This window comes from Castor canadensis, chromosome 14 (assembly GCF_047511655.1).
Source record: "Castor canadensis chromosome 14, mCasCan1.hap1v2, whole genome shotgun sequence".
Taxonomy (NCBI): domain Eukaryota; kingdom Metazoa; phylum Chordata; class Mammalia; order Rodentia; family Castoridae; genus Castor; species Castor canadensis.
This window is the reverse complement of record NC_133399.1, coordinates 14,094,939-14,106,097: the sequence shown is the minus strand read 5'-3', so window position 1 is coordinate 14,106,097 and position 11,159 is coordinate 14,094,939. Positions and strand designations below refer to the sequence as shown.

Below are 11,159 nucleotides of genomic sequence, written 5' to 3'. Positions count from 1 at the left end.
TTTAGGACAGGATCTCAAGAGGTAGTAAGGCTGGAATTGAACTTGCTACATAGTTCAGGTGGGTCTCATACTTTTAAGCCATTTGCCTCCAAAGTTCAATGCTGGAATAGCAGGTGTGTGCCACAATGCCCAGTAAAAAGAGGACTATAGATCTAATGTGCATTTCCATGCGAGAGAAATGAAAACGTACGTGTATCTTTTAGTCAAGATTTCTCTCCATACTGTCTTCTTTCATATCTGTCCATCGAACTGAACTGACTACAGGCTTCACACTGATACAAGTTCTATTCATGGTGCATTCTTGTGAGTGACAGAAAAGTCTGCTATTGAAGAGTTCCCACATTCTATAGTTAGGGGAACATTCCAATGTGAGTTCTGTGATCCTGGTAAGCTGAAGACTTTTACTTTTGCTTACTGTTTTCACAGAAAGGGTTTCTCTCCACTGTGTATTCCTTTCATGAAAGCAAAGAAAATTTGATGGGTGAGGGTTTTCAGACACAGATTTCATACATGTGGTATGAACACAGTGTTTTGTTTGTTTGTTTGTTTGTTTATGTATTTATTTATTTGGTGGCACTGGAGTTTGAATTCAGGGCTTCATGTTTGCTAGGCAGGTGCTTTACTGCTTGAGCCACTCCACCAGGCCCTTTTTGGTGATGGATTTTTGCAAGATAGGGCCTCACAAACTATTTGTCTAGACTGGCTTTGAACTGCAACCCTCCTGATCTTTGCCTCCTGACTAGCTAGGATCACAGGCATGAACCACTAGACCTGGCTTCACTATGAATTCTTCCATGTCCGAAAAGCTGACTGATACGAGTGAAGGCTTTCCCTCACTGCTTAAATGCATAGTTTTTCCCTAGTGTGAGCTCTTCCATGTAATTGAAGGTAAACAGGATGGAAGAATGATTTACTGCACAGCTTACATCTATAGGGTTTTTCTGTAATGTGAGTTCTTTCATGCCCTCGAAGATGACTAGAATGAGTGAAGGCTTTCCCACACTGGTTACATACATATGGCTTCTCTCCAGTGTGAGTTCTTTCATGTCCTCGAAGCTGGCCAGAGAAAGCAAAGCATTTCCCACAATACTTACATACATAGGGTTTCTCTCCAGAGTGAGTTCGCTCGTGATTTTTAAGGGCACTGGAACAAGTGAAGGCTTTCCCGCAAAGTTTACATACGTAGGGTTTTTCCCCAGTGTGAATTCTTTCATGAATGAGAAGGTAATGTGAGTAACCGAAGGCTTTACCACAATGCTTGCACGTATAGGGCTTCTCTCCAGTGTGAGTTCTTTCATGTGTCTGAAGGTGACTGGGACAAGCAAATCTTTTCCCACAGTACTCACATACATAGGGCTTCTCTGCAGTGTGAGTTCGTTCATGTCTTTTGAGGTGTTGGGAACCAGCCAGTGCTTTCCCACAGTACTTACATACATAGGAATTCTCTACAGAATGAGTTACTTCATGTCTTTTAAGGTTACTGGACCTAGCGAGGGCTTCTCCACATTGCTTACATTCACATTTCTCTTCAGTGTGATTTTTTTCATGTCTGTGAAGGTAACTGGGAGGCCCAAGAGCTTCTCCATATTGTTTACATCCAAACTGCTTCTCTCCAGTGTGGAATTTTTCATGTATTTTAGTATGATTGCCTCTCCTGAAAGCTTTCCCATGTTGCTCACATTCATGGTTTTTTTCTCTACTGTGAGTGCTCTCACGATTTTGAGCAGAACTAAGACACCTGCAGGCTTCATCACATGGTTTACCTCCAGAGAGTTTCTCCTCTCCAGTACGAGAACCTTCACACTTTTGAGAGCCTCGGGAGTAACTGAAGGCTTTCCCACATTCTTTATGTTTATAAGACTTCTCTATGTGTTTCTGATACTGACATGGTTTGTGTGCAGTGTGAGCTCTGAGGGGCACATTTATGGATGAACCATCACTAGCAAATTCTCCACACACACAGCTTTCATATGGTGTCACTCCAAGAGGAGTTTTCTGGTTCACAATATGCTCTAGAATCTGTTGGGTTACACTTTGACTACTTTCTTCTTGTTCAAAGAGCCTCTCTGTCATTTTAATTCTGTAACGAAAAAGAGGGACAGGGAGAAGGAGAGGGAGAGGGAGAGGGAGATTGATAATATTTAGTATTGATTTACCAGAAGGATTGGTTTTATGTCCTGTAAGGATTCAGGAACATGAATGGCTTGAATGTCCTAAAGCAGGGCTTGAGGAGAGTGATTATCAACATATTCATATGTGGCTATGTAACATTACTTCAAAGTTAGGCATTTGATGAACACTGAAAGTCTGTGTCACTTTTAAATAAGTATTCCTTATGTGAAATGCTAGGAACCAAAAACATTGGAATTTAAAATTCTTTAATATCTAATGCGACATTACTAAAGATGAGATATGCTAAAGATGGGCCCAGTCTAAGCCTAAAATTCATTTTCACTTCATATACAACTTATACCCAAAGGTAATGTGACACACTATATTAAATAATTTTGTGCATGGAGCAATGTTTTAGTGTACTGAACCACTGGAAAGGATCCCTTGTACTGTCATGGTGCCACACATATTTCCAATATAGGCACAATAAACATTTTAGTTTTTCTAATTTTGGATGCTCAGTCTATATACAGTTTTACAGAAAGTTTTCTCTTTTTAAATTAATTTATAGTGGGTCTACAGGGCCCTCACTTGTAATTCTAGCTACTTTGGAGGCTGAGATCAGGAGGATCACAGTTCAAGGCCAGTCTGGGCAAAAAGTTCGTGAGACCCCATCTACAAAATAACCAGAGCAAAATGGACTGGAGGAGTGACTCAAACATCTGAGTTCAAACTCCAATCTCACCCAAAACAAAACAAAAATCAATACACAGCTGGATATAACAGAATCATTTCCTTGGTTTTAAAGTTTCCTCTCACTCCATGATATTTGATGTACACTACTTTCTCTTGTGGGTCCAACTTACCTTAGATTTCTGTTGGGATTTTTGTAGTCATCTTCAGTATTTTCTTCTTCCTGTTTTCTTCCTAAAATATAAACCCAGAGAAATTACTATGATTTATCCAACATTATAGAAAAATCAATGGATTCCAGATATATTCATGATATAATATGACCATATATGTATACTCACCCAAATAGTTCCTTTTCCATATTCCAAATCATGCAACAGCACCAATGAGCAACAAACAGTAGTTCATTGATCAATTAAGGGAATGATAATGTCTTTACCTACAGCAGCCAGGTTCCTCAAGGTTTCCAGCATCACATCTCTGTAGAGCTTCTTTTGTGAAGGATCCAACAAAGACCATTCTTCTGGGGTGAAATTCATTGCCACATCCTCAAAGGTCACTGGTTCCTAAAAACATCCCACACACATTTCCAAGAGGATTCTTGAATGTCACAGCACTGAAAATGCAGACTCACCTCATAAGATGGTCACATGATAATCTGCTCTTCAAATATTCACTCCAGGTTATGATAATCACACTCTTACTCTCTATCCATACTCACATACTCTCACTACCTACTCTGACACTAGTCTGGATTTATTTGGTAAATCAACAGTAGAACATGGTCACCTGTTTTGTAATTGGTACCAATGTTTACACTTTTGACACTGAGGCTGTGGAACGTCTTAGAACAAATTCCTACTACACAGAACTCCTAACAGTCCAGCTGTCATAAGACTGCATGCTATTAGAAATGAGTGAGAACAAAGTTCTATGTTTATGGTATCTGGGCACTACTATTGGGATGGACCTCACCAGCACACTAAAAAAAGGCACTCAGTATTGAGGCAGTTTCTACTAACAGTATACAGTCTGCTTAACTCTTATACCTCTGATTGAATTATGGATCTGTATATTCATCCAAGCAAGCCTAGCTGATCAGAATGCCAAATACACACTAGATGTATAATATCGATGAGGTGATCTGGCAGATAATATTTCACAACTCCAGTCAAAATTTGTTTGTTGAAGAACTGATTACAACCTCTGTGACCACAGTGGTAGTGAATGTTTGGAAGCTTATACCTGATTTTTAAAGAGAGAATTAAAGAAGAGTCATGAAATGAAAATGCAACTGTTGCAAACCAGAGCAAACAAGCAGGAACTGTCATGAACGGAAGAGTAATTGATAAACACTCCATTGCTACTTCCTGTACTTGAAGCGTTAAAGCAATCTGAAGTCCAGTTACTTTTTCTAATGTCCAAACAATGTATTTTGCACTATTTTTCAAAGCCCTGAGAAGTCATCTTGAAAAGGACTCAATACCATGACCACTGAAATAAACGAGGAAACAGGTTGGTCCCCACCTCACAGAGGAGCATGTGTGAAACACACCAAAGCAAAACCAAAACAAAACACATCTAGAAGGCTTTTATATGGAACAGTTATAACACTATTTGAAAGTTCCAAGATGTCAAAACTTGAGAAATCACACATGGTCAAGACAGAAAAAGTAGGGAAAGAACTAGTGTAGTGGTCACCTATGGGACAAGGTAGGGATAAGTCAGGAAGAGGACCAACTGGCTACTCTAACAACTGTCCAAGGTCCAGTTAGGACTCTAGTTGTTTTTTTTTTTTTTTGGTACTGGGGTTTGAACTCAGGGCCTACACTTCTAGCCAACCCATCAGCCCTTTTTGGTGATGGTTTTTTTCGAGATAGGGTCTTGCAAACTACAGCTTCAACACCACATTAAGACAATCATACACCATGATCTCAAGTTGGTTTCACTTCAAGGATCCAAGGATAGTTCAACATACACAAATTGATAAACATAACACAGCAGATAAACAGAAGCAAGGAACAAGAATCGCATCATCATTTCAAGACATGCAGAAAAAAACTAACAAAATTCAACATGCTTCATAGTGAAAGCTCTGAAGAAACTAAGAATAGATGATTCATATTACAACCTGATAAAGGGTGTGTATGAGTCTAATAGCCAACTTTATATCGAATTGGCGAAAAGTGAAAACATTTCTTCTAAGACCAGGCATGAGACCAGAGTATCCACCATCACCACTCTTACTCAGTAAAGTACTTAAATTCTTAGCCAGAGGAATAGGCAAGGGAAAGAAAAGATATACAAATAGGAAAGGAAGATGTCAAATTATCCCTATTTGCAGATGATATGATTCTATACTAAAGACTCCATGATAAATCTCTTCAGCAAAATAGGTTATAAAATCAACACACAAAAATATATAGCTTTTCCATATACTAATAACAAACATACTAAGAAAAGGAAATCAGGAAAATAATACAATTCAAAATAGCCTTAAAAAGAAGGGGAAAAAAAGCCTAGGGGGCTCCTGCCTTGAGTTCAATGACAGTACCAGCAAAAAACAAACACTAGGAATAAACTTAGCCAAGGAGGTGAAAGATCTCTATAATGAAAACTACAAAACATTGATGAAAGAAATTGAAGGAGACACTAGAAGACAGACAGACATAATACCATGTTTGTAGGTAAGAATAGTTGAAATGACTATACTACCAAAAGCGATATACAAATTAAATGTAATTCCGATCAAAATTCCAAAGACATTCTTTATAGATACAGAAAAAGACAATCTTAAAATTTATATGGAAACACTGAAGACCCTGAATAGCCAAAGCAATCCTCAAAAAGCACAGCAATGACAGCAGAACCTGACTTCAAAGTACATTACAGAGCCACAGTAACAAAAGTAGCATGGTACTGGCACAAAAACAGATGTGTAGACCACTGGAATAGAAGAAATAAGCCCAAGTAGGTACTGCCCTCTGATTCTGGACAAAAGTTTCCAAAAAATACACTGGAAAAAAGACAACCTATACAGCAAGTGGATATCCACATGTAGAAGACTGAAGCCAGACCTGTCTCTCACTCTGTACAAAAATCAAATCAAAATGCATCAAGACCTTAATTTAAGACTTGAATCTTTAAAACACCTGTGACATCAGCATAGCCAAGGATTTCCAATAGTTCAGGAAGTAAAGTGAGAAGTGACAAACAGAACAGCATCAAATTAAAAAACTCCCGCATAGCAAAAGAGACAACAGAATGAAGAGACAGCCTACATAATGGGAGAAAACTTTGGTAGCTGGGTGCCAGTGGGCTCATGCCTATAATCCTACTTACTCAGGAAGCAGAGATCAGGAGGATCTTGGTTTGAAGCCAGCCCTGGCAAATAGTTCGAGAGACCTTATCTCAAAAATACTCAATCTGGATAAAGGGCTAGTGGAGTGATTCAAGTGGCAGAGTGCCTGCCTAGCAAGCGTGAGGTCTTGAGTTCATACTCAAGTACCAAAAAAACCAAAATTAAATAATTTGCTAGATATTCATCCAATAAGGGTTTGATATTAACAACATACAAGTAACTGCCAGGCACCGGTGGCTTACACCTGTAATCCTTGCTACTCTAGAGGCAGAGATCAGAAGGATCACGGTTCAAAGTCAGCCCAGCCAAATAGTTCAAGAGACCCTAACTTGAAAGAACCCATCACCAAAAAGGACTGGTGGAGTGGCTCAAGGTGTAGGCCCTGAGCTCAAGCCCCAGTACTGCCAAAAAAAGAGAAAGGGGACAAATAAATAACTTAAAAAATTAAACAGCAAAAAAAGCATATGTCAATCCATAATTGGGTAAAGGAAGTGAACACTTTTTTGTTTATGGTACTGGGGGTTTGAACTCAGGGCCTCACGTTTGTTAGGCAGGCACTCTATCACTTGAGCAACTCCATCAGCCCTTGAGCAGACACTTTTCAAATGAAGATGAACAAACAGTCAAGAAGTGCATGAAAAATTTTATACTCTTAACAATTAGGAAAGTGCAAATTAAAATTATAATGAGATTCCATTTCATCCCAGTTGGAATGGCAATTATCAATAAATAACAACAAATGCTGTGAGGATGAGGAGTGCAGGTGTGGAGGAACTCTTACTCACTGCTAGTGGAAATGTAAATTCACTCAGGTACTGTGGAACTCACTATGGAGGCTGATCATATGGAACTTCCATGTGATCCAGCCATATCACTTCTGGGCATAGTCTCAAGAGAATCAAAGTGAGCGAGCATACTACAGAGATACCTGTATATCCATGTTTATCACAGCATTATTCACAAAAGCCAAACTATGGAATCGGTCTAGGTGCCCATCAGCCTGTGAATAGATAAAGAAAATGTGGTATGTATACACAATGGACTTTTACTCAGTTATTAAAAAGAAATTTGTATTGTTTACTGTAAAGTGGAGATCACCATGTTGAATGCAATGTCAGTCTCCTACAAACTCAAATACTGGATATTTTCTTTTATTTGTGAAAACTAGAACAACAGCAAAAACCCCAAGGTCATGATAGCAAAATTGGGACTACTAGGGAGATGAAAGGGGAAGGGAAACGGGGAGGGGAGAATAAAAAAGAACAATGGTGCCAGGTACCAGTGGCTTACACCTGTAATCCTAGCTCCTCAGGAGGCAGAGATCAGGAGAATCACAGTTTGAAGCCAGACAAACAGTTCAAGAGACCCTATCTTGAAAAAACACATTACAAAAAAAGGGCTGGTGGGGTGGCTTAAGGTGTAGGTTCTGAGTTCATACCCCCACTGAGTGCTTACTGTGCCTCTTCCAGGGCATGTCCTGAGCTGTGTAATAAATTTTTCTTTGCCTTCACCATGCCTCTTTATTTGGCGTTAAGAGACGGGTGCCCGGACCTGGCATATGGAATCTCAGAAGTTTGGGCCTGGCATCCAAAACTCCTGTTCCATAAGGACAGTTAAGAAGTCATGTCAGAGAGAGGAACACATCTGCTCCAACTTAAACGTCAATCACATGTGCAGGTAAGTGGGCCTGGCAATGTGGAGGATAGGAGGAAATTTTTAGCAGTGCTAAGAAGCATTGGTCTGAGGGAACAAGACAGGTCGTGGAATTTAAGCCCCATTTCCCTTGAGCCTGAAAGTCTCACAGGAAACGCGGGCCCCACCCTAGAGAAAGGACAGATAGGTCCCCGCACAGCAGCGCCCCGACCCCGCACGCACAGACGTCATAAATAGCAGGGAGTCATTGATGGCCTCCCGCATCACCGCACGGTCTGGGAAGACTTGGGTTTGCGGGTGAAGCTGTCCAGCGAGGGCTGCGGGCTGGGACGAAGTCGCCTCAGGGGACTCAGGACAGGACGGGGTTCCGGCCGCTTGACCAGTCCCATCCCACAGGCCGCTGGGGACCCAGGGTCGGGGCGCCAAAGGTGGAATCAGATCGCAGAGTCCGGAGCCCAGGGGACCCAGGCAGCACCACCTCCGCTTCAGGTTCCAACGGCCCCTCCCCCCACGGCTGCAGATGGCCTGTGCCGCTCTCACCATTTCCCATTTCCTGAGGTGACGGGACATGCAGGTGTCCTCAATACTGCAGTCAGTGTAGGTGACAAAGTAATCAGGATGAGGCACCTGAGACCTCACTGCTGCGGTGTCAGAAAGGAAGATAGCTGCAAGAAAGCAAGTCACCCCCTACCTCCTGCACTAGGCAGGGGACAGTTCATTCAATGTCCCTAATTGGCTAATGATACTGAACCCTCTCCTGAGGCCTGATGCACAAGTCAGAAATCCCCTACCTGGCCGAGTAGAGTCAAAATGACAGATGGCGGCCACAGGCCTTCTCTGTCCAGCCTTCCTCCCCCATGGTGGACCTGGACCTGCATGGGGACTAATTCCATTTTACAGGAACTTGCTCCTGGCATGCAGGAACAGGCCTCTGCTTCTTCCTGAACTCAGTGAGCCCATGCTGCTTATTCTTCCTGAAAATGGGGCCACAAGTGTGTTCAGAGACTTCTGTACTTAGTGCCCCATGGAGAAAACCCATGGTACCAGGGAAGGACGGAGCCTAGGGTAGGCCAGGACATTGGGACTGGGTAGAGGAATTTGGAATGAGACAGATGGCCAAGGCTTTTCTCACACCTCATGTTTCAACGTATCTAATTTCAGCCAAGAACATAAAAACATGCCAAGAAGAGAATACAATTACTCAGTGCATGGAGAAACTGGAGCTACATGGCAGCAATATTCTAAAAAGGATGCAACAGCAAAGAAAAACCAAAACCAAAACCCATAGCTGTTGTGGATACCTTGCAGCCACCAAAAGGGGAGGCCAGTTACCAACTGAGCAGCAAGGAAAGACACCTATGAATGCCTCCCTCTGCAAGCTTAACCTGCGCCTCAGCCTGGAGTCACTGGCCTGAGTCAGTTGCCAGTCACTCCAGCTACTGACCTGATTCACACCAACAATGATCAGTTAAATGAGACACAGATGCTGAATTCACATCTTTGAATTCAAAACCAGGGGAGTCCCTACTTTACTTCTACTTACAAACTAGATAAGGAAAGCTTGAACATACATTATATGGTCTTACAAATTGGCAAATAATTATTTCTTTGAGAATATAAAGATACCAGCAAACTATTTTCATGTGAACTGTTTCAGAAAATGTCTAATCACAAGTGAACCCTCTGTTTTTCCTGTTTCAGGGGTTCCTTCAAACTCCAAAATGATGAGTCTGTCACCAGGTGCTCTGTGCCTTGGGGTTTATATATGCTCCTTACCCTTTTGAAACTATGCCCCAAATCCACCCCATCTTTAGTGTGACCCACCCAGTCATTTCTGTAGTAATTTATGAACATCATATAACATTTGCTCCCTTGAAAACTTATGTACAACTGGTTTGGGGTTGTGCCTCAAGAGGTACAGCACCTGCCTAGGAAACATGAGGCCATGAGTTCAAATTCCAGTACATTTTTTTTATAAAAAGGTAATTGCCCCCAGTTTGAATCCTCTTGAGTTTCTCTCCCTTCCTTTCAATCTAAGTTATCATTTGAAATGATTTCACAGGAGAGAAGGTGGTATTTTTGGGATCCTACAGAACCCTGGGATTCCTGTATCACACCTACAAGCATTCAGACATTCATGAATGCACAACAGCTCCTCAAAATGTACCATGAGAACCTCAAAGAGAATACCTTTGTTATTAGTCACTGCTGACACTCAGTACCAAAACCACTTCCATACCAAATGAGCAAAAACACCCATTTCTTGAGTCTGAGAAAGTAAATAGACAAATATGCTGTGAGACTGTAGTAGCAAAGAAGTATGACTAGCTTGTGGAAGAGATGGCATTTTAGCTGGAAGACTTGAAAGCAGAGTTTTTTAGTCAATGTTAGAGCATCATTCTTGGAACAGAAAACAGGTGAGCAAAGGCATGAAGGTGAGCTGGGCATGGATGGAGTGAAAACAGAAAATACAGACCATGGATGCATACTGAAGGAGTTGAAGATCCATAGGTAATGGTCACAATTGGGCCAAGAAGAGACCAGGTAAAAGGCCCAGGCACTGTGTGGGTCAGTACAGATTCCAGGTGGAATCAGACAGTAATGTCAGTTTTCTCCCTAGGTGTATTCCGCCATGTGTCTAGTTTATTAGAGAAACAGAACTAAGCTCATGGATGTTCATTCACGGCACCTTTTGTCAGCTCATCGTTAATCTGTAAAGGACCTGATAGAACAAAGGAATGTTCAACAAAGGAATGCTGGGCAGCTCAGTGATCTTGTCCTTCACTGATGCTTAGGAAACCCACAGGCCTGAGAAGAAGAGGAGCCAGGAGTCAGGCCTAAGGGCGAAGTGGACATGGCCTGGGTTCAGTTTGCTACTTCTCACAGTCCTACTTCTCCTGATGTTCGCCCTATGGGAGACAATTCTCGTGTTCCCAGTGGAGCTTCCTGACATAACTTCAGAATCCTGGTGTTGCTGGTCCCCCTGTAATCCCACTTGTGTGAAAAGACACAGATAACATTAACTTGAATAAATGTCCCATCATTTGCTCAAGGTTAACTAACCTGACCTTGCCCCAGCAAAGCAAGAGTCAAATTTCTTGAACATTTAAGTTTCCAAAGGAAACTCTAACATCAGATTACATATCAGAGTAGTAACCTGGTCAAACTCACTCACTTTACAGGAGAAAGTGAGGCCCAGAAATAAGAAATAATGAAATTAAGTGTCATCAGCATGATACCATTTCTGATTAACCTCTGGTTATCTCTTGAAACTGACGGATACAGTCTGAGTCTGAAGACAGCTCTGTGAAGTTGGCCCAGGGATGTTTTTGTCCCTCTG

The 11,159-nt window shown here is 41.6% G+C and overlaps 1 protein-coding gene across 1 annotated transcript; it reads right to left on the bottom strand.

Annotated features, from left to right (window-relative positions):
• Nucleotides 1–299: 299 nt before the first annotated feature.
• Nucleotides 300–8,362, bottom strand: LOC141416098 (uncharacterized). Its single transcript, XM_074053244.1, has 4 exons — nucleotides 8,042–8,362; nucleotides 3,245–3,371; nucleotides 2,979–3,039; nucleotides 300–2,080 (listed from the first exon to the last, which is right to left on the bottom strand). The coding sequence occupies exons 1-4, from the start codon at nucleotides 8,360–8,362 to the stop codon at nucleotides 841–843; spliced, it is 1,749 nt and encodes a 582-aa protein (XP_073909345.1). The 3' UTR covers nucleotides 300–840.
• Between the last annotated feature and the right edge of the window lie 2,797 nt (nucleotides 8,363–11,159).

Excerpts from the sequence above, each read along its gene's own strand:
- LOC141416098 (XM_074053244.1), bottom strand. The coding sequence starts at position 8,362 with ATGGTGAGAGCGGCACAGGCCATCTGCAGCCGTGGGGGGAGGGGCCGT. Across the intron at positions 3,372-8,041 it reads CCCTGCTATTTATGACGTCT|GAACCAGTGACCTTTGAGGA; the intron begins GTGCGTGCGGGG and ends GGATGTTTTTAG. Across the intron at positions 3,040-3,244 it reads GAGGAACCTGGCTGCTGTAG|GAAGAAAACAGGAAGAAGAA; the intron begins GTAAAGACATTA and ends TTTATATTTTAG.